Source organism: Strix uralensis, chromosome 13 (genome assembly GCF_047716275.1).
Source record: "Strix uralensis isolate ZFMK-TIS-50842 chromosome 13, bStrUra1, whole genome shotgun sequence".
Taxonomy (NCBI): Eukaryota; Metazoa; Chordata; class Aves; order Strigiformes; family Strigidae; genus Strix; species Strix uralensis.
Window position 1 is genome coordinate 6,703,154 of NC_133984.1, and position 27,980 is coordinate 6,731,133.

Here is a 27,980-nt window from a genome sequence, read left to right on the forward strand (position 1 = left end):
TAATGTCTGCAACTTCATTAATCACCTAGTCTGAAATTTTGGCGGAGCATAGGGCAGGCAGGATCAGGTTTTGCATTTTTCACTAATTTGGTTGTAGTTGACTAATGACCTTTTCATTTTGCGTATATGTTAATACGCTGCTGGAAATGAAAGACTGAAAATAAATTTAAGGTGTAATTATTATAGATATCAAAAGGCTGACCCAAGACAGTAGAAACATTTTTCATAAAGTAAAGAAAACCTGCAAAATATAAGTCATTCTTTGCCACGTGTTTAGCTTCATCTTGGTTCGATGAGTGTGGATTTGTTAAGTGCAAGAATGTAACTGATACTCTAGTTTAAGTGTTTATATATGAATTGGCTGCACAATGAGTATAAATGACAGTGCAAAAACTTAAGTTTTCTGTCATGAAATGTAAGGTACTGAGATACTACGAAACTTAAGTATGTGAAAACACGAAGAATGTTTTTGTTCTCATAATAGGAAGATTATTTACCTCCAATTCAGAAGACCACAGGTTAGAAGGAATAGTTCTTCTGTTTTGTCTTGATGTAGTGGTAAAACAGAAACATTTAATGAAGTTGCCAATATACAAGTAGCGTGTAGTTAAGTATGTGTAGATAGTAAGTGTTCTTAGTATGCTTTTCACCAGAGTTGGAATTCACATCAATTTACGTTTTGCTGATAAATGCATGAAATCCACTTGAACTGAGAGGAGTAGCCTTGGGTTTTTGCTGTTATTGCATAGTTCAGTTTTATTGTTTGGTTGTTCATTTTTTTTTTTTTTTTAAATCAGATGCCTATCTGTGAGATCTAATACTTACTCTTTTCTTCCTTAATCATTTTATATAGTAGTACAATGGGTTTCTTTGTGTAATCTTTCATTCTGATTCTGCTGGCAGTTTCTTTCCCAGAAAATTACACAACTATGAATGAAAGTCACTTGGGAAACTGTATCCTCTCTATTGGTTGTCTTACATACCTGGGGGTCATGTGTTTCTCTGACTTACTATTACTATTCCATTGAAACTAAATTGTCCTTGTTTTTTTCACTCGATTGTGTTGAAAAAAGTCTTAAAAGTATCCCTATTTTCTGGCAGTACTAATATAGTCATGATCACTTTTTCATTGATTTGTGTATAAAAAGTTGAGAGAATTTTAAAGAATTTAATGGAACATTAATTAAAGAAACCTGCTTAATCAAACATCTCTGAATGGTGATGTTTGCTTTATGAAGGGACTAAGTTTCCTGAAGCTTGTTTGCTTATTCAACTTTACCATCTGGTTTGATAAAAATATATTACATTTCCTTATGGATAGTGATTCTGTCTTATTTTTAGATGCCTTTAGCTGCATTAATACTATTAAAATGCTGATTTTGTTTCTGATTTTGATCTAATTGTACAATCCATTAAAGTGGAAGAAATGCAGCTGAACTTAAGGTCTTTACTTGACTGGAGTCCTTCTTCACTACATGTTGAATTAATTTCAGAGTTTTGCATTAATAATAATCTTAACCTTGATGTTAAGAAGAATATGTTTAGGAATAGACAGAGAGACTATCAGAAGTAATATTTAAAAGGTGTACCCTTATTTGTATGTAAAATTCTGTAACTTAATAATTAAGACATGTTAATTGGATAATCACTGTGCCCATCAAACTCAATAAAGGTTGGAATAAGTTGTTTAAAATTTGTGTAGAAAACCCGTACTTAGTATGTGATTAACTTAATATAAGAGACCGATTAACTTAATATTCAGCTGATATGTAAATGAAAATCAGAATTGCATTTTCATTTAGATGAAATATTAAAATCAATTATATATGCAAATTAGCCATTGGAACTATTTTGGATGTTATATCCTGGGATGGGAAAAGGCAACACAACTTCATATAAAGAAAAGTTTATGTTGATGTTGAAGTAGAGCAAGAAAAATACATTGACTGAATCAGTTGTATAGCTTTAAATAAGCTAGGCAGAATGTTCTCCGAGTTTTAAATCTAAAACTTGTGTTTAAGAGTTAATTTTTTTATGACATAGGAACAGCTGCAACTTCAGTAATGATACTGGCTTTCAATTTTAGTGCCAGTTGAACATTTTAAGTATTATAAAAGCATAAGTCTCATCTGTGCTGTAAAGCCGGAGTACCAAACATTTCCTGTCAACTCAGAGGACACGCTGAAAAAAATAAAAATCTTTTGCAGTGTTACTGATATTTAAACTCAGAAAACTTTATCCACTTTACCACCTACTGTGAGTTTTGAAGTCAGGTTAAGAAGAATATTGCCACTTAAAAAATCACCCCACAATTATGTGGTGCAAGTTTTAGTAACTCTTAGTGACCCAACAAAACAAGTTGACTTGAACTGACCAAAGAATTCTGTTTCTGGTGTGTGTTCTGGAAAAGTGGGAGGTTTTTTTGATGGTTTCTAGTGAATGCAAAAAATTTCCTTCACCTCTTAAGAACTGGGTTATCAGTAATTTCGTTATTAAGGCAAGAGAGTAAGTTTCACTGAGTAGTTGTAGATAACTGCAGATTCTGTGACCCTTTTTTTGCTGTGTAACCAGGATTAGCTATTGTGAACAGTCCTCGCTGGGAGGTAGACAGAGTGGGAAGAATTGTACGAGTTCATTGCAACTGCATTGGTTTAGAGTCATTCAGTCATTTTAATTGAATTTATTTGTCACTTACTTTGCCTCATTGTAATTCCTAGAGCTGCTGAAGAATTAATCTTTCTAGAAATTGCTAGGGAAAAAAAAAAGGCAACTTACAGGTAAGAGGCTGAGTAAGTTGTCTTAGTAATTTGGCCAATTTGTATTTTAGGAATGTCAGCTTTTTACCTTAGGAAGTGAGGCAAATTTAATTGTACTTTTTGCCTTTCTCCAATAACCTTTGATCCTAGTTTTATATAGGGCTTGAGAATTGAATGATGATAATAAAGAATAAAGAACTTGATTAGGTAGAGAATTCAGACAAGGACCCTTATGAAAGCTCAGAAGGGGAAGTAATGATGCACAGTCCCTGTGCTTACAGTCAGCTGGAAAAGAAGTATCCATTTTCTTGCTGCTGTAACTGTTCACAGTGGAGGCTAATGTTTGCCGTTATATGCACCTATTTGAATATGATATTTCTTATAAGCCTTTGACTAATTTTTTTGAACTAAAAACCATTTGACCTTTTTCTAAGTAAATATAATATTTGCACCTTACCTGTTTTCAGAAGATACCTTTAAGTTCAATATGTTTATCAGCCATTGAACATGTCCATGTAGAAACATGCATGTGAAAGAAAAACCAGGGCAGGATGGGGAAGGAGGAAATAAAATAGCATTTGTAGTCATCTTTTATTGATACATAAACAGTATAATGTATATAAGAATGTTTTGAATTATAAGGAAACAGCCCACTTGAAACCGCTCTTAGGAAATTGTCAAGATACTTACAAAATATTATGCAGATCAACAGATGAAATTAAAATTTACTGCGGGTTTAGTAGACAAACTACCTTGCAAAGCAAATAAATGATCAGTGTTCCATGACACTTAACAGCATTAAAAAAAGAAAGTACCTACAAATTGACTGAAGTGTTGTAAAGGATTATTCTTCACAAATGTTTAAGTCACACTGTTCTGTTGGCTTATATGTGTTTTGTAGGATCTAAAGCTTTTGACAACTTTTTTTCTGTGCCATTTTGAGTAAAACCGGTAATTGGAGATTGTTCTACAAAAGTTGAAGCAAATTATGTGATTAATTTTAATTTCTATCTACTGCAGCTCAGTCAAGGTAGATTCTTTCAAGGCAGATGTTTTCAGTATGATATTTATGAAATACAGAATGATTAGAAGAATGTTTCAAGACTTTACATGATGTTAGCTCATAGAGGCTCACAAATTTATGACAATGGAGATGTATAAAAAAGATTGCAAGTTATGCTGGGATGCTTCTTTTCTGATCCTTTCTTTTTCCTCGTTCCAGTCTCATCATATTAATTGTTTGAGACCATCTGGAATGGCTTCATTTAGTATGAATTCATCATTATTCAGGCAACCCAAGTCTTTCCTGTGAAAGTTATTGCTGTTGCTTCTGGTAGCTGTGTGGTAGATAACACCAGCAGAAAAATCATGGTTCCTCAAAGAGCAATGGTAAAGCTTTGGGCACAGACATGAGTACATAAAAATCTTTCTGTTTTGATGGTCAACATCTGTGACTTACCACATAACAAAGCTTTTCTTTCAGAGGGATAAAATGCTCTAGGAACACCACTGATAATACATTGAGGGAGAAATCTTTCTGTATTCTGTTAATTAAGATTAGGAGTTAGATTTGGAAGGTAATCATTCTTGCATTTAAATAAAAACAATAATTTAAATAAAACCATTTAAAAATAATAAATAATAAAAATAAGTAGATTAAAAATTCTCAGTACCTATTTTTCTCTTAAATTTAAATATCCCTGTGAATTAGTCTGCTGAGTAGGAGGAAATATTATTGATCACTTGTACAAAATATGAAAGACATGGACTTATTTTGGTAGCTAGGCTAATGAAATTAGTCTTGGGGATTTAAACTAATGAATCACTATTGTAGATACTTTTCAGTATCTGTCATTTACAATGTTACAATGCTGTAATTTATAACATCCTGTGTTTTTATCAGATGAAGAAGGAATTAGTCCTATACTATCTTTTGTAAACTGTCTGAAACATAAAGGTGATACTATCTTGGGCAGTAGTTTCACGAAATATGTTTAAAAGGACAAAAAGACAAGAGGTGGAAAAGCAGGCAGTGTGTTGTCTACTAAGTATGATGTCATGGGATCAAAATTGAAAGAGTATATCCTTATCTCTAGGTATATTGCTTTTTATATGAAACTTACTGTTATGATTTTAGCTAAAACCTCTTTATTCACCTCCTGAATCTGATTATTCTTTGGAATACACAGATTGGGACTTTATGATGGTGTGAACTTGAAAAGTCTTAGGATCAAATACATTCCATACTGTATCTTTAAAATACCTTTGAGTTTATTTGGTAACTATCAATACTGGTAGGTTTCATATTATTTATTTTATAACTTGCCATAAGTGTAGATAATAACTTAACAAAAACCAGTTTGGGTTTCACTTTAATTAAAAACTGCAATAATCAACCTTGTTAGATGTAGCACTGATGTAATCTGTAAATATAACAATTAACAGCTCACATCAGTACAATGGCAAAAAATATTTCATGAACGTTAGTGCTAATGTGAGCTGGCTTTATACAAACATCTGACTGGTGAAGCTTGGCCTCCTGTGTCTCAAACTCACTTAGATGTTCTCATGTCCTTCCACAAAGGTCCCTGAGAACTCATTGTGTCTCTCCGTATTGTTCTCCTAGTGACCAAGAGCAAGTTGAGAACTATGCGTCAGCTCAGTATAGAGTCTAAAAATGGGAAACATAATTCTTTAGCCTAATCAGACTGAAGTATAGCTGTTTGCGTTTGTGCTGGTATCAGCACACGCACTTGAGAGGTTATTGTACCATTTCTGAAGTAAGAAAAACTGAAAAGCTTGGTTTTAGGAAATTGGTAGATCAGAGTTCAAGGGTACCTTCCCTTGAGATGTGATGAAATGTTTGCCGCATGTACCTTCAGGCTGATCTTCTGTTCTTGTTAACTGGTAGAACACGCTTACATTTCCTTTGCTGGGAGGAAGGGTTTTGCCAGTGTGTGTTTATTGCCAGTGAGTTTGGAATTGACAAGTTAAACGGTTTGATAGCACAAAGCACACTCTTATATTCAGTATGTTACTTCACTGAATTTTTTCAGGCAAAACATGTGGTTTGTGTAAAAACCTGTGGGCAGGTATGGATTCCAGGAATTACAAGATAGGCAATGAAAACATACAGAAACTGTAGTGTTGCTGGCTGCACAATATTTTTTGTAATATAGGTTATTTTGCATAAATAAGCTTTTGGTTTTTGTGTTCTGATTTAATGTTTCTTACTTTGTAGATGAGTTCAGTGAAAATGTTGCGGTCACGTCTCAATGGGATCCTTTTCAGGCTTATGTTTGAAGAGCACGTAAATAATATCAAACCTGACATTATGGCAGTTACAATGGCTTGTGAAGAGCTGAAGAAGAGTGAAAGCTTTAGTAAGCTTTTAGAGTTAGTGCTGTTCCTTGGAAACTACATGAACTCTGGCTCCAGAAACGCACAGTCTCTTGGTTTTAACATCAGTTTTCTTTGCAAGGTAAGATGAAGCTATAAAACTTTTAAGTGCAGATTCATGAAACTCATGACAAATGAGGATGTAGCCTAAACAGGGAAAAACATTCAATCAGTGTAATTTACTGACTGCACCTCCATTATTAATGACTGATAGACAGAGTAAGCATTTCTAGGATGGTCCCCTGCTGTAGATGTCTTTCTCAGTGCAGTGCCAGTTTAATGCAGTTTAATTGTAGGTTTGTTCTGAGTCTTTCTGGACTATACAAGTAGAACAGCTTTATTGATCTGAACTTGTTCAAGTATCATCTTGTCGATAGAATATACATAGAGCTCTGAATATGTTAAACAGCTCTAGCTACTCATCTTTTGTCCCATCTTCTACCCAACTGTCATTCAAACACTGTCACAGAAGTAAGTATTTTGGTTTAAAGATGAACATTGTTAACCTAAGTTTAACTTCAATTGCGGTGGCAAAATACAGGATGCAATGACAACTTCAGAATCTATAGCAGTCAGAATTTAATGTGCAGTGCTTGTTAGTTTATATGGTGAAATGTGTGTAAGGCATTGGTTTGAACTTGAGTTTGTAAAGTACATTTGAAAGTGTGTTTAAAATAAAGGTATGCAACATTTGTAAACAGGTAAAAAAGTTAACATAAACCTTGCAGGGGAATTGTTCAGTTACTTTTGTTTGGTCTAGTAAGAGGATCCAGGTTTCAAGTCACTTTTATGGGCACCATCAGGAAACCTGATGTGTACTTCAAGGAGATTTAATCTTGGAGGAAAATAATATTTCTAATACACAGCAAGTGTGATCTGACATATTTCAGTAGAGAAAGATTCTACTTGCTGTACTTTAATGCAAAGATGTTGCTAATTTCTGATAAAATAAAAACCATCACCTGAGAAAAACTTTCAATCTTTAATAGCTTTCTTTTTAAGGAGAGGCCAAGTTGAAGGATGTTTTTCATAGATCTAGTGCTGCATTTTCTTCTTGGTAGTACTGAAATCTAAAGGGAAATTAATGTTTTAAGTAGAAAACTACTTGTTAATGAGGGGGAGGGGAAATGATGACTGTGCATGAATGGTACTCTAGCATTGCATAGATTTGAGAATGTATTATTGCACTCCAGGTGATAGATTTATGAATTGCTGTCAATGCAAATCCCACAGATGTTGACACAGCTAATGTAGATTGACTAATCCTGCAAATTGTTCTCTACTGAACTGAATAATTGCTGAACCATAACTATCTGTGCTTACAGCTAAACTCCATTTAAAATAACTGAGACAAAAATCTATGACTATTTAATTCCGCCTTGCCCTCAAATACAAAATCTATTTGTTAACTTTTTTTTTGTTTTCAAGATAGATATTTCTGAGGGAAGTGTTGTGGGGTTTTTTTCTCTTCTAGAAGATTTAGAGAAAATACTTAAACATGCTCCGTAATAAAATGTTGACTGCACTGTTGCATTTAGGTACTAGGTATGTTTTGCTATAAAGTGATATCTAAAGATAAAATAATCACAAAGATAGTGATGGTGGTTGGAGCAAAAAAGAAGGTCTTACCAAAATCTAGACATAAATTGTATCATGAATAGCTCTACATATTGATTAGACCTTGTGAATTATCACTCATAAGTTCCAAACTCAGACCAAGTCACTTAATGGATATGTAGATAAGTTTCTCTGACAGTGTGACATGTGCATTGTCTGTAATTCCAATTTATTGTTTATTACTCAAGCTAAAAGATATTTTTTGCTATTTGAAGCTTTGATTTTCATTGCTTTACGTATTTTGCCATTTTAGTTTGAATTCGATTACAATAATTGAATTAGATTCAAATGATGTGCTTTTGCAAGGGTTATTTTTTCTCAAGTAGTTTTGCACCTGTACTTATGCTTTAATATCATGTATAGAGAAGTAGCCTTCTACTCAATTGATGTTTAATTTTATAATTAAGAGGTGTTTACACAGTATTCACAATGGATTTTTTTTTAATTACTGTTAAGAATCCAAATTTATATTTGTTTTTTTAATGCATTGATTATTTTCAACTGATAATTGCATTTGGTTCCTTTGTTTATAGCTTTCAAATTCTGTCCTCGCATTTTCCACCCAAAATAGTAAGATGATTTTATTGGCTTTGTGTTATTAACTAAGACTACAGTCTGACGGGCCTTTGTTAACTGTTGTGAATAGTACAAAATATTAAACTACATCAGGTAGCAATATCTTTTATAAGCACCAGGTTTAATATCTGTTTACAGCCACTTACCAGCTTTATTACATTATTCAAACAGTCTTAAAATCTATGATTGTTGGTTAATAATTGGCCTTCTAATTGGAGTGTATTGTCGTGTTTACTGAAATCTTGCTGTGAAGTAAAATTTCTACCTTACATTCCTTGGCTGAAGAAGTCCATAAGAGAAATAAGTAACATGTAACAGCAAGAACAAGGTAGCAGTCTGTTTGCCACTGTCGTGTGGCTTACATGGTTTTGTTCTGTAGGGCATCTGGATGCTATTAAATGTTGAAGGCTGTGAATATTGAAAGAATTATTTTTTAATTTTTTTCTTTTTGATGTGGTGGCAATTTGAAAAGGCACTGTTACCATATTAGAGGTCTTCCTTGAATAATTTCTAAGTGTCTTCATTTCTTCTCCCAGGGGATGTATTTCAGTCTTCAAGCTTGTCTAAAGGAATTTGGGAGTCTTTATTTTGCATTTTTATGGAATACATTTAAAGCATAAAGATTACTAACTTGTTGTAGTGTTTGCTGAAATATTTTGTGCGCTGTCTGTTTTTATGTATGGAACCATGATGAGCAATAGGATGTTACAATTTGGAAGTCACTGTTCCATAATGTCAGGTACATTGTTAGAGGAGAACTCAGCTATTATGTGCCAAAGTAACTATTCTAATTTTTGTCTTGCTTGCCATGAAACCTGCTACTTCCATCCCCGCCCCCCACCCCCAAGCAACTTCAGAATGAGGAAAGGAATTGCTTACCAGTTTTAAACATTACTTGCCTAAAGTAAGAACTGCTTCAATCTGAGTTTAAAAATCAAACAAGACCATCTGGCTTAATGTTTTAAAATGTTGGTCATTTCTTTGTCTAATTTTTTGGTGGCTCTCCCTGTCCAATAATTGATGAGACAAAGTAAGATATGAGTTTAACAACAGTATTATCCTTCTGAATATTGTCTGGAAGGACTTCAGCTGTTATGTGAACAGAATTTATAATCTAGCTAACAGTGACTCATGTTAGTTTTCAGCTGTTCTTTGCTGTAGGTTGATATTTTGCCCAAAGACAAGGATTTAACTCTCAGAAAACATATTCGTATAAGAGGAATCAAACCAGTGGATAATTCGATCAATGGTTCTTAAAGGCTTGGTGTTTGTTTTTAGTTTGTGGTCTGTTTGTGTGTTCTTTTTTCTTTTTTAGACCAGTGATTTATATTGTCTTTGTTAGTGGACTTTCTACCCATGATAAGAGCTTTTATTTTTTTTTTTTGAGCCAGCTGTCAGCAAAGTAGAATACATATCTGTGTGTACACATTTGTATGTTCAGAATACACATGGAGTTTTAATGATGAGGTGTCCTAGACATGATGAATGGACTTTTTAATAAAACCTGATTTTTCTATCGATTTTTTTTTTTTTTTTTTTTTTTTTTTTGGATCATCCCTGAACAATCTTAAAATTAATTGTCTGTTTAGTAGATGTAGTACTTGGGTTATATGATCTGAAAAAAGAAAGAAAAAAGTGGTATTGATCTGGGATAAATGTTAGCTTTTATAAAACAAATGTTCTTAAAATAGAGGTCGTTATTTCATACACAGAATTCTGTTATTGTGTAACAAGTTTATTAAAACATGATAAAATAAAAGAAAGCATAAATTCAGACCTTTCTGGTCGTAGTTAAAAAGCTAATGCTGGTATAGTAATTGCAAATCCTTAAAAACAGATTATCTTTCTGGATGTTATATTGCAGTGTATGATGTTACTGAAGGAAGAAATGATTTGTAGACAACCTTTGGCAGTAGGCAGAGAACTTAATTTTGTTCAAATAAGAGAGATCAACATTAGAATTCATGTGCTGTATTAAGACTGGCAAGCAGTAACAGCTATTCTGATGTATGTGCTAGAGCATTCATGATTGCCTAAGTGTTAAGTGCTCTGTGAAAACATAAATATGGCAGGAGAAGTGGTGAAGTTCAGGGAGCCTGCTGTAGTAATTTACTAAAGGTAAATCTTTTTACCTGTTGCTGCATTTGATTAATATGTACTTAGAATCCAACTGCTATTCTGAACCCCTGTTTCAGCAGTTAGTATCTCTTATCAAGGACAGGAGCACCCTCATAATTCTATAAAGTTATGCTAGACAGAAATTTAATCGAAAGAAAAGAGGTTTGCTTTAGACATATCTAGGGTACAACTTCTGTTCTTTTGTGGTGCATTAATGTAAAGACTTAACAAGAAACATCCCCCTGTTTTAATAAAGCTTTTATAGTATTCCAGCTGTATCAATGTGTATTTTATGTAATAAGTAATATTATGTTGCTACTTGTTCGTAGTGCAAATAGTACAAGATTATCTAGTCTGAATATTGCTGACTAGTGTACATTTATTAATTGTCTACCAGGCCCTTCTCCGGTAAGGTGGGAAAGATTTCTAGGATATGAGAAGTTATATAATCTCATAAAAATCAATGGAAAGCTTTTTTTATAGCTGTAATAATCAAATGTCACTCTAGTGGTCATTAAAACATACAGAAATTTTTCCTTATGTTAGCTGTCACCTTTAACCCTCACATCTGAAAACTCAATCCAAAAGCACCTGTAAAAAAAAATCTGTAGTTAGGTTTTGGTATTATTTGCATGTTTTAAATGCTTTACCGAGATAGTAATGTAAGTGGAGATTTTTGTTATATTGATGTTACTTCTGAGCTACAGACCTGAACATCGTACTCTCTATATTACTTGTTTTGAATGAGTGTGCTGTGAGCATTATGCTCTGTGTATATTAGTCTTTAATCCTTTCCCAAACACTGAATCTGATAGTATTGACCGCCCAAATTGATGCTTCAACATTCAGCTGGGAGCTGCTTTCTGTAGCCTACACTGATCCACTGATTTTAATTTTTTTTTCTAAATGTGTTATTCCCAAATTCTGTGTCTCAGATAAAGAAAGGCCATAGAATCAAAACCTGTATTTGAAAATTTTAACACCACAGTGTTAGTGTCGTCTTTAAAAATAAATAAATTTGGAAAACCTTAAGGCAGTGACACACATTGTTAATGTTTTGCAAATGCCATATATACAGACACTGTTCTGTAAAAGCTTTTATGTTCCAGTCTGTTAACACTACTAAAAATGTAGAAGTAATGCAATTATTTGTATTCCAAATAGTGAATTCCATTACCGTTGGTGAGTCTGTTGGTTTACCAAGTCTCAGCGAACTATTATGACTTCTCTAATATGGTAATGCTTTGAGAATTAAAAGGGTAGAAATACAGAGAGCATAATGCAAAAACATTTGGAAGGCATGGATTATTAGGATGGACTAACTTGTGTTCCAGTACATGTATTTATTAGGTGGGAAGCAAAATCCTTTATTTAACCTGTTTTATTTGGGTTTGTTTTTTATTTAACATACCTAGGTCACTAGCAGGGAAATTCTGGCTACTTCTAAAAATGTAACCCTTTGTACAGTCCACCTTTTCTTTTCCATCAGCCTTTTTTTTTTGCGAAGGAAAGGCTGATGGAACTGGGCTTGTCTAGCCCAGAGGAAAAAAGGTTTAGGCGGGGACCTGTAGTAACTTTCCAATACCAAGTAAGTTACCATAAAATAAAAACTGTGAAATTCTAACTGAGAATAAAAAGAGAGAGGTGACAAAAAATTTCCCCTGAATACAAGTATAGTCTGTGAATACAGAGAAATTAAAGACACAGCCATGCTGCTGTTAGCATTCCAGTTCCTATCTTTCATTTCTGTTTTTATATTTAAATAATATCTGCTAAACTGCACTCAAAACCCACCTATTCTCCTTATTATATTAGTAGGCTTAGAACTTGATTTTTAAAGTACATATATTGGTTCCTAAGATCAAACAGAGCTACATGCCACCCATTGTGTCTCTTAGCTATTGAAAATAGGGATGAAAGTAGCTGAGACATATTTCTTCATTGGGCCAAGGAAGTGAATTTGGCACATGATCTGAATGACTGTTCACTGCAGTTTTAAGCAACTTGGTAGGTGCTAATATTAACTCTTGTTAATGTGATGTTACGGCTGATGACAAAACGTGTTTCCGTTGTAACCTGAAGGGAAAATAATTTTGTCCATTTAGGGGGGAAAAAAAAAAAAGCTTTATCCACTTGATGATGTCAGAGAGATCAAAGACTGCAAATCCCATAGTTCTTGTTCACAGACAAATTGAAATGCAATTTCTTTTTACCGTGCAGATGTTCAGCCACTAAATCTACAAATTTTTTTCAAGTTGGAAAAACTTCTATGTACGTAACACATAAAAACCTTTTAACTGTATACCATTACTGAGCATTGTTTAGTCTTTAATCACGGAATCGGTATGAATTAAATTGCATTTTTAATTGCCTAAATACCTTATATTTTTAAAAGCTTGTTTTTCGACTGCACTCATTTATTCTTAACAGGGTAATCCTTAAAGCTGAAAGGCCTGTATTAAATTGAACATCGATGGCAAGCCTGTCATGAGGATTATAGAATTAGAACTTCTAGTGATTTAGAGAATGAGAAAACAAATAGGAGGTTTTACACACACATTTATGTATTCTTCTTAAATAAATCCTTGATTTAATTTGTTGTGTATGTTGTAGCTTCTGTGTAAGAACTGTACTAGATGAGTTAGTAAAATGCAGTTAAAAAAAATCTTTACAGATACACTTGTAATACTAATTCTCTATAAAAAGTGACATACACTCATATCAAACTCTTGCATACACCTACTGTCTCAATTGCCTTTGTCAATAAGGGGTAATCTCTACTTCCACTAAATCTTAAGTCAACTTAGACATTCATTCTTTATGTCTGCATAAAAATGGAGAAACTAAATTTGGACTTAAATTTATTTTCTCATTCTCTTAAGTTCATGATGTTCCTTTGCATATACACATGCATTCTGCCATGGGGTTTAGCCACAGGTGTCTATGTTTGCTTGGAAATTTGCCACTAGTCCTGTATTTTAACAGTTATTTCAGAATAATTTTTTAAAAATAATAAACTGATTGTAGCAGTTAATGTACTTAGGTTAATGGAGAACAGAGGATCTTACCACCTTCAAGAAGACAGTTTATTTCGGGTAACTAAAAATTACTTCTGTAGTTGAAAATATGCAGTTACTTATTTCTTCACAGTGTGCACAGTTTTCATGCAGCTTTTCATAAATAAAACTGGATGTACTAGATTTCCTTTACTGGCAGTTAGGATTACCTTTGGTTTTCTATTGTCATTTTGTATTCTAGTAACGTGGAGTGCATTTATTTCATGTGTCTGTATAGAATTTGTCTGAAAGTCTTTAGGATAAAGCAGTATACTTCAGATTTTGCTTGAATAAAAAATTGTGGGTTTTATGACAAGGAGTTTCTTCAACTTGACTGGTAAAATAGCAAATTCTGACTTTTAGTATGCTGACCAGCTATGCAGCATTTCAGAGGGAATCTTTTAGAAATCTGGCAGTGGGGGCATTGAAGGAGTGAACTAAATTCTGTTCTGTTCAATCTCTGTTCACAGCTATTTCTTCTTCACACAACAAACCTTCTGAACTGGCGTTGCTAAAGTCTCAGAACTTTATTGACTGTCTTCAGGTTTTGTTCTCAGCATAATTAATTATTTGTTAAAAATACACAGCATAGGGGTAGAATCCCTTTGTAGCCTTAAATTGTAAAGGATTGGAGAAATTGAATTTTCTAAATAATTTGTTTAATTTGCAGGCAACCAGTGTAGATAACTTTTTGCTAATGAGTCTACATCTGCAATGTTCACTTCAAACATTTTACTAAAAAAAGTGATATTTTCTTCTGTTTGTTTTCTCCTGTGTTCACTTTTTAGATTCGAGATACTAAATCATCAGATCAGAAAACAACCTTGTTGCATTTTCTGGCAGAAATCTGTGAGGAGAATTACCGGGACATCTTAAAATTTCCAGATGAATTGCAGCATGTTGAGAGTGCAAGTAAAGGTAAGCAAATAGGTAAAACAGCTAAAGGTAATAGTTGTTTCCTTGGACATTAAATGTTTTCAGCATTTCATTTTAGGCTGTAGGATTATGTATCCTGTGAGCATTGATAATCCATGTGGATTTTGCTTTCTGATATTTATTGACCTAAGAAAAAGAGGGGAGGGGAAAAAACAGTAATTAAGTTAGTTGTGGAGATACAGCGTATTTCAGTGAAGAACTTAAAAATCACATATGGGAATTTGTGTAAGCAGTGTAATGATGTTTAGTTTACCATTAAGCCTTTGAAGTCTTGTTGCTTGAGAGTGAACACCCCTGTGTGTGTGTGTGCATGTGTGTACACACAGTATGTTTATTATTTTAACACTTAACACCTGAATAGAGAATAACAAATACGCCTTCTAAAGATCCCAGACTGTATATGAAATATATAGTTTAATTATACTGTACAGTCAATGATTAATACTGATTTTATTCTTGGTCAGTCAGCAATATATAGCCCAGTTAATGTGGTAGGAAACTTAATTCACTTGTTGGATATCTTTTTACATGAAATGTGTGGTGCTGCTTAGTGCACTTGTTGCTCAGCTATTGAAGGTGAAGGCTATGTCATAGTCGTTGAAGAAAACATTTTGACTGGGCATTACTGACTCATCAGAAAATAAATACTTTGGGGAGCACAAGAGTATGAAGGGAAAGAGAGGGGGGAAAACTTGGATACACATTTCTGCTAGCTCTATCCAGGTGTTATCTTGCAAATTTTTGTCATCTTTTTTTTGTCAGTGTTATCAGTCAGTGTCTCTCTTCAGTGCAGTGGTTAGCTGTCAGATACTTTTTGTTTATTAGGCCATCTTTTTCTTTCACTTTTTTGTCTTCTATCTTAAACTTTGTTCTAGTGAGAGCAGAACTCTTGTTTCCCCAAGGACTTAGGGAACAGTTCATCACTCAACCTAACTTGGCTATTGTTTCATCTCCAAATTATTCACAGATTTATGTGATTGTCATACAACTTTTTGCTGTTTCTCAGACTTTGCAAGTACCTTTCCTTGTTTTTTTTTTCTGCATATAAACTAAATTTTATTTGTATTGAATAAATGTCTCCATGCTTCACTTTCCTCTTTGCTGATGAATACTTCATTGGCGTGAATGTCTATTGACAAAATCTAAGTGATCTGTCTGTATAGGATTGAGGATGGTATTGTGTTTTAAGGCAGTATAGAGACTAAAGAGATGACTTGTACGTTACCATCTTAAATGTAACATATATGTACACACACACATATATATAAGCATAAAGGTGCATGCTTAAACAGCATACAGCTGGCTACTTACATCTGAGAATTACTATGGATATTGGACAAATAATTTTTACAATTACTATTAATTTTTCTGTTTGCTGTCAAAGTTGTTTGTTCTTGGCCTCTGATATGGAGTCAGATAATTTCCTCAAAATGATCTTTTTTCCTCCTTCCTCCTTCCTCCTTCCTCCTTCCTCCTTCCTCCTTCCTCCTTCCTCCTTCCTCCTTCCTCCTTCCTCCTTCCTCCTTCCTCCTTCCTCCTTCCTCCTTCCTCCTTCCTCCTTCCTCCTTCCTCCTTCCTCCTTCCTCCTTCCTCCTTCCTCCTTCCTCCTTCCTCCTTCCTCCTTCCTCCTTCCTCCTTCCTCCTTCCTCTTTTCCTCCTTCCTCTTTTCCTCCTTCCTCTTTTCCTCCTTCCTCTTTTCCTCCTTTCCTCCTTCCTCCTTTCCTCCTTCCTCCTTTCCCCCCCAGCCTTACCCAGTAAGTGTCACTGGTCAGGCCAGTGTGTTCACAAGGACCTATGATAGGATAACATAGTGATTAATTTTATCTATGCAAATATCAGTTTGTCATCTTACATAAATTCCAGAAATGTTTTCTACCACTTAATTATTTTCTGGAGGTGATTTTAAATTTAATATTTTTCTTCCTGCATCTCTTGTTTAATTCTTTACAAAGCCTAGGGTTTACCAGGCACATCTGATGATCTCTTATTAATTTTTCCTGTGGCTAATACTTTACCTTGCAGCTTTGAAATTTTTATAGTCTGATTCAAAGCATCTCATGTTCTGTAAGTTGACTTGAGGAATTAAACCAAAAGTGTTAGTAAAGTTTAGTAAGCTGTAGCAGCCAAAAGAGAGAAAGCATATTAATGGTAGTGTAGTCACTAATAATCCTGATGCTTAGAATATATGAAAAAGCTTTTACTGCAGTTAAATTTGTTTCATTCTGTAGGATAAAAGCTCATTATGTTTCCTATAAACAGCACTGACTTCTTATCAGAAGCATAAATTACTGTTCATTTTTAATGCCCAAAACTTCCCTTTCAGCCCTTGTTTGCTTTCTGTAACAAAGCAGACTTTTGGCAGAAATAACTTGATTTGTGCAACTTGCTTCAACTGTTCCCCGTGGTACTTTTTGGTTTTCGTTTAATTGTAATGTTCATCTGTTCTGTCACGCGTGGTCATTTTTTCTGTGTAGGAAGCTAACATGCTTTGTGTGGAAAACAAGGTTTTCACTTCCTATTTATTGTTTGGTGTTTTATAAGCCAGTGGTTTGGGGGGATGGACAGTTAGCTTTATTTTTCCTGTAGGAGGCTTCTCTTGGAATAAATTAGCTGCAGATATGAGAACATTGGCATCAGTTAGGTATACATAAAATATCAGGATATCTACCAGCAAATATTATCTCATTTAAATAATGAAGTATGAGCTAAACAGGTGACAATCTCATTACTTGAGATGTATGCGGCTTTCTTTTTAGATGGAAGGCAGCCTTGTAGTTTGAATTAGACATAAAATTCCAAATACAGGATTTATCACAATCAACTTCTTTTAAATCTTGGGCACATTTTCTCAGTTCCATGTAAATAAAAAGAAACCCTTGTTTTGCTTTAATTTTCATATAAGAATAAAAAAAACCAGCATCTGAACAATAGAATTTTTTTTAACAAATAGCAGATAAAGCATAAAACGGGATTTTAATATGAAAAGGTCAATGGGATTAGATGAACTGCCCATGCGTGTACTAAAATCTTCAATAATCTGATATTAGGTATAATAAAATATTTGATCTTTTAAAGATGGAAGATCAACGTAGAGGTTTATGAAAAGTAAAAATAAATTAGGAAACCATTTTATTCTGGAAAGTATAAGCAAAGGTCAAACTGATTAACTATCAAGAGATTCTTGGAAAAGCATTCTTTCTTACTTGAAGCAGACTGTATGAAAGGAAAACCAATAAAAGAATCACAAGATTGTGACAAACTGGATTCTTTCATGGAAGTGATATATTTGTCTACCCTCCCCGGGTCTGCAGTGCTTTCCTTATGTTCCACTATGATTGAAACTATGCAAAGACTTTTTATTCATATTTCTACCATGTTCACTTTTCTTGTTCTTCTAGTTGCTGCTTTTCATGGAATTTGCTCTTACCATTTTATTAAATATCTGACAAATTCTCATCCCTTTTTGTGGCTTCAGTCAAACAAAACTTCAAAGCAAAAACAAGAGGTACCTTACTGAAGTCAGATAACAAATTTGGGTATTCTAGGCAGTCATGTTGGAAAAAGTATAATTGGGAATTCCTTAGAAAATATATGTATTCTTTAACTTCAAAGCCCTATGAGTGTCAAGCCTTCCAGAATCCTAAAAAAGAAATATGTAACACACAAAATGAAGAGAAGGAACATGAGCCGTATATTTTATAACAAGAACTTAATTTCAGGTTTTAAAAGAGCAACAGTTATAAATCACAGTTCATGGTTTAAACATTGTGTCTGTATTTAAAATGAAACATAACCATATCTTTATCAGGTGAACATTGTGTCCAGCTCCTCATAAGTTTAACACTCTTGACATACTTGTGTTACCCGCTTGCTTTGTCTGCCAAGAGTGGGAGTTATGAGGCTGTGTAGATTCATATGAAGTTTTCTGAGCTTGTGTTGTCCCACTGGTGTTTACTTTACAGTTGGTTTTAGAATGCTGTTACCTCTAGTTGGCCATTGGCCATTCTGAGTTGTCCTGACATGCTGGACAAGTTAAAGTGATACCTTGTATATATAGATGGAGTATGGATTTTGGGGTTAGCTGAGCAGTTATGTAGGACTCCCAAGAATAGCTAAACTCCTAGCAAAGGACTGAGCTTAGCTGTGAATGCCGTATAGATAGTATCTCTTTGAGAAATAACGAGGGTTTTTTCCAGTGCTCAACATACAGAATTCTGTGCTTGATATAAAGATATACCACTTAATAATTCTTTTAAAGTATTGTTAAAAGAAACACAGCATTCTGAGTAACATCAAGTGAAAGATGCCTTGGGGAAGGTGAATTATGTCTGTGTAGTAGACTAGAAAGTACTAATAACAGGAGCACAGATTTCTCACTCATGTTGACACAAAAAATTTATTTCTTTAATTTGCAAGCATATGGTTCTGATGGTTGAGGCATCTCTCTAGAAAGGACATTAACAATCAGAAGCACTGTGGAATGCAAATATGGATATACCTAATATATTATTATAAATACTGTAAGGAAATACTATTTCCTAAACTCTGTACAGGTAATTCACTGTGATTTAATGCTGTAATTTTAGAGTGGGGAGAACATTTTAAAACATTCTGTGCCATTGTTGCTTTAAAGTATAGCAATTTCAAACATACTCATAAGTAGTAGTCATTTTTCTGTCAAACAAAAGTTTTATAGTTCATTGCAGTAGAAGAAACTGTGTTTTTACAAAGAGATCTGCAGTATTTTCCACCTTGCAGAGTTTAAATTGCTGAAACAGATTTTGCCCAATCTGGCACATTAGTGGATGTAAAATAGACAATGCCTTCTGGCGTGAGAAATTTAATGCCTGCATCTGTGACTTTTCTCTCCGTAATAGAATCTGAAGTTGGCATTTTGCATCATAATCAAAAGTCAATCTTGCACTGTATAGTGACTTCTATCATTCTTTTCATTCACATAAACTGCAATATTGAAATGTCAGAAAGTCTCTCGGTGTTTTTCTGAACATAGTAAATACACAGTTAGGTACATCAAATGCTAGAAGACTTTTTTCTCTAGTAACACTCCTGTATTTGCATATAGCATTGCCATATTGATGGGAGCTTATGCATCATCTCATTAAAAGTTTTTCGACAGACATGTTCTCCTTCTTGACAAGCGTCAGTGAGGAAGGCAGGGAAGCAAGAACTTCACAGATAGTTTTTGTGTTGTAGGTCCAAGTTGCAATTTCTGAACGAGATCCTGTTGGAGACTCAGTAGGATTCTGGACTGGCTTACACTGTGCAAAATTGCTTACTAAATTTTCCCAGTCTGTGAAGATTTTGAGGATTTATTTAGTTGCTATTTTCTAATGTGTAATAAATGGTATGCAAGACAGTGGTAGTTCTGAATTCTGAAGCTACATTTTGAAGTTACAGTTTGGATTCTACATTGAAGTTATTTTGTATGGCATGCATTTTAAGGATCCACTTCTCTCTCTGAAGCGTAAATATCAAGGGCAAAATTTAAGAATAGCCCAAAACAGTTTCATGGGCTGTTGCTTATTAAAGAAATTAAAGCATTTAAGAATTTCTGACTGTAGCTAAACCAATTCAGATTTAAGGACTGCTTTAAATGACTTCTAAAGTTATGTAATCTTTTTACAATTCCTTAATACAAGCTGCTAGAGATATATGGAAGATACAAAACAGCAGTTACTGCTTTCTTTTCCCCTTATCTGTTCTTGAATTGGCACTTTCATTGATTTAAGAAAGGTGGTTACACCTCTGGAAGCATGGCTTGCACTTCAATTAATTGGAAAGACTGAACGCCTGTTACAGGTTGTAAGCCTGAATGGAGGTCTGTTAGATGAAGTTGCTCAACACGTTCTCTAGTGAGTTTTTAGTAACACCAGATAGGCTGTGTTACAAAAGCTTTGCTCCTTCTCTTCCATTGTATTCCTTTCGGTGATTTTTGCACACATGCAGCACTGAATATAGTGTGCCATGGCTGCTTCACAATGAATTGCAGCGTGTGTCTATCAGTTTGATATATAAACCAATCAAAGTTGACTGTGAAGAAATAGTGACAGTACAGGCTTTTGAAATAAACACAGCAGAATTTAGCATGTTCAGTTAACATTTCCAAATCTGGATGCAATTAATAGAAGTTGAAAGTCCTGTTGCTTCTTTCCTTTGCCTCACTTGCAATTTGCCTTATGCCTTTGCTAGAATTTTTTTCTTCAGTATCCTTGTTTAATAGATAATGATTTTGAAATTATAAGCTGTTTTCAAAATGAACTCAACTTTTGAGATCTTGAAAGACATCTGTAATTGACATCAAAGCAAGGTGAGTTTCTGGAGGAGATACCCATGTTGCCAGGAGAATGCTACTGAACACATTGCTGTTCTTGCTGATCAGCTCTAATGCTTCTGCTTGTGTTTCTGAAATTCAGACATCTGTTTTCTAAAATATTTTTATTTGTAATATGAAAAGTCAGTTCACATTTGACTAATAAAGCTTATATTCTACAATGTGCTGTTGTTTACAGTTTACTCAATGAGGTAAAACTGAGAAGTTAGGTGAAAAGGCTGGTATTGACGAGAGTTCAGAGGAAGTAGGAGGTTGGCACACACAGAGTTTATGCAGGTCACAAAAATAATCATAACACTTGTCAGGATTCAACCAGAATTAATCTTACGGGCTCAGAGAGTTTTTTCTTTGTCAGAAAACTTATATTCTGCTGCCAATTAATTTGACCTTAAGAAGTAAACATTTTGAGTCAATAATGAGTTGGATAATGTGACCTGTCCAATGCAAGGAAGGGATTTTGTGTTCTGATGTATCTGTCACTTAGATCAATGACTTCGTAGCGTGCTGTGCTTTGGAAAGGAGTTTTAACAACTGGCTAGTGTCAGTAGTGATAATGCTCCTTGGGCTCCTAATGCACTGTCATTTATAATTGAGTCTTAATGTCTTAATAAGTTGTGTTATGTGCATCAGAATTACTTCTTTATTCCAAAAACATGTCCATTGGCACATAATTGCTGGTACTGAGACAAGCGGATTCATTCCTGAAACCAGAGTGCTGTTCAGAACATAGGTTGATATTAAACATAAGCTACCCACAGAAATTTCTCTTTTTCTTCTGCGGATGTATTGAGTGTTTCAGGATTACGAGAACTGTTTGTAATTTCCTCAGCTCCAGAGGAGAGAAGATGACATGCTGCTTATGGCGGTTTTGATTTTAGGCCTGACAGGCAATGTTTATGTTGGTGTTTCCCCCCCCCCCCACTCTCTCACTTGTCAAGGCATGCTTGTTAATGGCATTTGCACTTCAGTGTGTGTAATATTTAAATCAAATTTCCTCACTTTCGATGGCTGTTATTCTGAGAAGCTGAAAATCTGTTCATAGTTTTTACCCAAATTTTATGTTTTAACGTTTTAGCTTGTGTGGTACAGTTCTTCTCCAGATGTGTGTTTAAAAACCGTGTCATCCTTTTCTTAAGTTTTATCAGATATATCTGTTCTCTTTCTGTGATAAAACATATGAAAATGTCATATACATTTGCAAACATTCCTACTGTGATGATTTTAGGTCTTGATCCCAGTTGAGATTTTTTTGGATAAGGATTGATAAGTCTACTTCCTTTCTCTCTATAGATGGAGAACAATATTGAAGTCTAGAACTTGTACACATACATGCCTCATTAAACATCATCTTGGACCGAAAGATAATAGTGTCTTAGACTGAATCTCTGATTAAACTCTAAAGCCAAGAGCTACTTTGGACTGGACTTGTTACAGGTTGCTCTTACCTTAAAATTGTGGTTCACCTCTGCTTGCAAATGGAGAGGACAATAGAATCAATGCACAGTTCTTTATCTTCGGTTAACTAAGATAATGATGATTACTGTAGAAGTCTGAAATGATAAAGCATAGCTGTGTCATTGCCTTCCTTCACCATTCAGTATCAGTGTTGTGATAAAGCAACTAAAATGCAGGGACTCTACTGGTGAATGAAATCTTAGCATACAAATTAGAAGTACAAACGCACATCTATGTGTGAAAAGTATCTGTTAAAAATTCTGTTTTAAAGCTTTTTCAAATTACATGTTTTCATTTACAGTACATTGTCATAATATATAAACAAAACATTACCATTTGGGCAGAATTGCTGGTTTTCATTAACTTTAAAAGATGCAGAGAAAAGTCTGTGAAAGATTTACAGGAAAAAAAAGTGTATTATGCATCACGTATTGATTGTTAAGCGTAAGTAGTCTGTGTCAGAAAGCTTACCCATTTTTTGAAAGAAGAGAATGGTGATGTGCCCTAGCTAGTTAAGATACTCTGTTTTCTTCCCCTTTGATCCCAAGGTGTTTAAACCTCCACCCATAAGCATTTCTAAAATTTCTTTTGAGCTTATGAACTTAATTTCTTTTACCATAGTTGGGGTTCTGCTTTGAAATTTAGACACTGTTGGCTTAAGCATGTACTTTTCAATACTACTACTTCTGCCTAAGTTCTGTTAAAAACACACAATGTTTATCTGGCAAGAGGAGTGTTTGCTTTTTATGAGTTTGTCTGATTCCACCTGTCTTGACTCTTCATCTAGTTTCTTCTTCAAAACTTCTAATGATTAAGTTCAGTGTCCTTCCTGGCAAAAGTACTTCAATATAGAGTTATTTTTTTGTTTGAAGTTGTTCTAGGTCTATTATGCTAGCGTGTGGCGAAGACCTAGTTTCTGATATAAGAAAATAATGCATGTGGTATCTCCATTTTTTTTTTTCTTCTGGTGTTCAGGAGGAATCATGATTGAAGCCATATATGTACCATGCTCTTCAGAATCATTCTTTAACGCTGGATTTACCTTTTTAGCACAGTGGTTTATCTGTATATCTAAGTGTGACATCATGATTGATCATGGCTTGTGTCTTGCAGACAGTATAGCTGTGTTAGGAGAGATTTCTAGTATGACTAGTGACATATTAATTACTTGAGAAATAACATGTTATGGGAGTTGCACTGTTAAGGAAGCTGTATGGGTTGTTTTGTGTGATACTGGCATACTGTGGTATATATCCCAGATACAAATGTGTGTGTGTTTGTACATATAAGTATATGTACATATATATATATGCGCCTCTGAGTTATACATGTGATGGTACACCTGTATCACACAAAAAATACCTATATAAACGTGTTCATATATATGTATACCTGTGAGACAGATATACAGACATATTTGGAGATACACACATGTGCACACTGGGCAACTCAGAATCCTCAAGTAGGCTGCAGCGGCACTGTTCACCTAACCAACAGAACATTTATTCTCTTAATAAATCTAAATTTAGTGGTATGAACTGAGTAATCAATGCTGTAATTCCTGCAGATTACATAATCACTCACCCATTTCCCCTCAAACTGTTTTTCAGACTTTTGTGAAAGACTACTTCCATCTGCCCTCAGGCAATAAGAAATAAATAATCATTAGCATGCTCAGAATGTAGTTATGGTATGAATACTGTCTAGATTTACAAATCTACTAGTTCATTTGCTTCGTATAAACTCGTTTTTGCTTACTGAAGTAATTTATATCATTGGCTCTCACTTGAGTTTTAACTAAAGGTGAACATGGCCATCCCTGTTTTGCATTGTGATCAGAGACCCTTTGAATTTATTATGCAAGAGATGCTGCACCTAATCAAATTGTATCATTTCACCTCTTGTTATAGGGGAGAACTCTTAGTCTGGTGCAGTCTTATTTTAGAAAGGATTAGTCTGTTCTTTGGTACTATTACTGTATTACTGTAAATATAAAATGCTTAGCTTGACTGTGAGGACTAGCTAGCGTTTGACATTAACATCAGATTAACTGCTTGTAACATTTTTCTAGGACTAAAGTGGTCTACCAGACATTCACTAAGCCTTCCTTAGCGTGCAGTCTGTGCAACTGCTTTCTCCAAAATAAGTGGATAGGATTTTTTTTTTTTTTTCAGAGGATGAATTAATATAGGGAAAATAGTAAAGCGAAGAAAAAAAATTATCACCTTTAATGTCAAAATGACACTGTACCTTCTCTCCAATGACTGGATTTCTATTGTAAATAATAATAATATACAAAATAAGCTTTTAATCAGTGGTAGATTTAATGATGCATGATAAACTGAGCTACATTCAGTGTTTATGCAGAGAGAATATTGATAAGTCTAGGTGCTTATATTAGTCTTCTGCTGGCATGAAAAATAATTGGACAATATGTTAATACGCATAACTTCATTCACCTTGTTTATATTAGTCCTATATGTTAATAGTAATTCTGTGTGATAATGCTTTAGTTACTTGAAGCAAACATGTTTAATTTCTGGCATTGGATTTTTCCTCTGTCTCATAAATCCTTTTATTATAGTGGTTTGAGGTACACACGTTAGAGATGCTGTATTTCTTTCCAACTTAAGAGTTGCAGCAGCTCGCCGCAAGCCAGCCTTTTCTTACTCCTAAATTAGGGGCCAGTCTGATACAGTTTGGTACAGATTGAGAAATCTTGCAACCTTTTTTCCTCTCTGGCCTTGGAGATGGGTCCATATATAGGCTTTAGGGTTTCTGTGGTTTTTGACTTAAGGCATAAGAATGTAACAAGTGGTCCATACAACCTGATGCTGTGTCCAGTGCTGACAGTAAGTTATGCTTTTTAGGGAGAACATTGCACTTCCTTCAATCTTTCTCCCACCATCCGTGCATGTTCTCAGAGGCATATTAAGCCTTACATCCCTGCCTATTGCTTTTGATAGCTGTTTATGGACCTGTTGTATATGAATCTAAATAATCCTTTTCTAAACTTGTTTATGCCATCTGCCTCCACTATTCTCTGTGTCAGCAAATTTGACTTTCTTCTGACTTCTTAAACTTTCCGTTTCTGAAATGCTGACTTTTCCACTGTGGATGGGGGTCTTAATTCTCTGATAAAGCTGTGGGGATGGTGAGGTAGATTGTTTATTGCTGTTGATTTGTTTTACTTGTGAAACATGGCAAATATTTTATCTTTGCTGCTAATAAAGGGAAATGTGCCAGCTTCTTGTGGGCTGCTTCATTTTCTTGGGACTGCTCATTCTAGAGTGTGTGGGTGTTATGGACGGTTTTTTCTGATTGTTATTGCTTGTGGGGGGGTTTTTCTTCTTTTTCCTCTCTTTTAGTATTTGCTTTATTGTTCCCATGTTGAAATCAGGTATTTGTGTACCAGTTTTAGTTGGTTGCTCTCTCCTGCTGCAACATTAAATGACAGAGAGGCTTTCCCACTAATAGTTCTTGAACACTGCTTGCGTGCCACTGAAGACCAAATGCTACCTTTAATCTAGATTTTTAGACTAGTTCTACTAGAATGCCTAATTTTCATGTGGAGTGATGGGCAAATTGAAGGAGAACAAGCCTTTGTCTTGTAATCGCCAACTTTGAGGAGTATAGTGATAGTGACAGTCTGTGTACTATGTGTGTTTAGGGAATGGTTTCAAAGAAATGGCATTTTGCTGCAAGTATAGTTTATGCTTTCATAAATGAAAACTTTGCAAGACTTCTAAGAAGTTTACATGATTTCCCCTGAAAGAGTAAAATGTATTCATGTTGCCTCCTTTTCACATTACTGAAGCAGTAAATCTCTAATAAAACTGTTTATGAGAGGAAATGCAGATATTTTATTATAGTCTATATATATGTTTCCTGTTACGTAGTCTTTTTAAGCTTGTCTTGCAGAACAACAGCTTCATAAATTGTTTGAACAGAAACTTGTACGTTTGCCTGGCTAGGAAGAAGAAAAGGTGAACGAAAACGCGTATTCTGCCATGTATTTTGATAATTCAATGTGAATATAGAAGTTAGTTATGGGAAGCACAGCTTTGAATGCAGCCTTCTTGCTTGGATGGAGCTCCTTCGTACTTTCAAAGTCAACACGTGCTTAATCTAAACTGGTTTCTGAACTTAGTCTTATAAAACAGTTACTGAAAACAATTTTCTTCCATTTTAATCACAGAGGCTAAGACATTATTTGTCATTGCTTGCTGAATTTCTTTGCACTTTTAAATTTCAGACAAAAATAAACTAGTACTCTTGCTAAGCAGTCATGCGTTGAAATATTTTCAAATTGCTGAAAAAAGTTAAACTTTGTCTGTTATGTTGCCTATTTACTTACCAGCTGGTTTTTTTTTACCAACAAAATTACCCTTTGCCTGGTCCTAATTTATTTGAGTTCTATCATTTTACTTCAGTCTCCATCTCCAATTACATAACAGCCTATAAAAATATTATAGTGATTCAAGATCTTTAGTTCAAGCAAAAATGTGTGCTCCTTTTCTGACAATAATATCAAATGATTAAATTAATGCAGCCATAATGTAAAAGCTTTCATAATGTTTATTACTCAAACTGCTTTAGTGATTGATTTCAAGGTTAACTCTTGAATGTTAAGTTAATAGCTATAACGATGCTGTGGTCAGTGTAGATTTATTTATTTTTTGCCCCAGTTGAGTTAAGCTTAAAAAGTTGTTTCACTGTAATTTTAACATTACATGATTAGTAGTTTCTTTGGTACCCGGTTTAAAATAGATATAATTGAAAATAAAATCAAGGTTATGTCTCTGATAAAGACAGCTGTATTGGTGCGTTATGCATTTGAATGTGCTTGTGAAAAGTCAAATCAGTGTTACAGCTGATATGAATAGTTAATTACAGTGAATATAGAATTGATTTTGTTCTGGGAAGAACTTATTTATTTAAGGATTTTTATTTCCTACATAGGGTTTTTCAAGCCATCTTGAATCAAATTTCTGCTACTGCTTAATCTCACATAGTCAAAGCACAATTTTTTAAATTACAATGAAATAGGAGAATAAACCATTCTTTTCAAAATACTCTATGCAACTTCTGGACACATGGCTTGCTGTCAAAAAATAATAAAAAGTGGAAACCCCTTGAAGAGTATAACTAGAGTATAAATCGACTCTGAAACAAAGTATACTTTAAATATTTTGCACTCAATTTAGAGGAAGGATGTCACATCTTGCAAATGTTACAGTGCTCTTTGGGCAACAGTGGTGTTGAGATTGTCTGCCTGTGCTTGAAAACACAGATTTGTAAACTGTGCAAGAAGAGACAAAGAATGGAAGATAGAATGAGGTTCTGAAATGCATCTTTAAATTGCGAGGAAGTGCTTGACAAACTGCTCTTTATGATGAAATTGAGTATGATAAGTGGACTTTATGGGTTATGTCATAAAACTCAATACTATGGGTTCAGTTCGTTTTGATATTACAATTTGACCAGAGGCTTCTCTGCAGAGACTCTGTCACTCTTCATCTAGTTCTGGAATTTCTGTGGTATGGTATTGCTTCACCTTCAAAGTTGTGGTGTCATGATTTCCAGTGGAGATTTCTCTCAAGAGGTATCAATTAGCGGTTGTTTAATAGAAATTGCAGAAATAGTGGTTTACATTAGAATAGCATAGGACACAGTAAGCAGTGTTTCTTTAGAGTAGCCTTTTTTTTTTTTTTT

At 34.3% G+C, this 27,980-nt stretch overlaps 1 protein-coding gene across 7 annotated transcripts in view; it reads left to right on the forward strand.

Annotated features, from left to right (window-relative positions):
• The window catches only part of DIAPH2 (diaphanous related formin 2), a 247,801-nt gene that overhangs the window by 94,235 nt on the left and 125,586 nt on the right, over nt 1-27,980 (forward strand). For all 7 annotated transcript variants that reach the window (XR_012630786.1, XM_074883124.1, XM_074883127.1 and 4 more), the window contains 2 exons: nt 5,998-6,237; nt 14,311-14,440. Coding sequence is in view for 6 of the 7 variants with exons in the window: in XM_074883124.1 (XP_074739225.1) it covers nt 5,998-6,237; nt 14,311-14,440 (370 nt within the window). In the remaining variant the exon portion in view is untranslated. The remainder of the gene's footprint in view (nt 1-5,997; nt 6,238-14,310; nt 14,441-27,980) is intronic.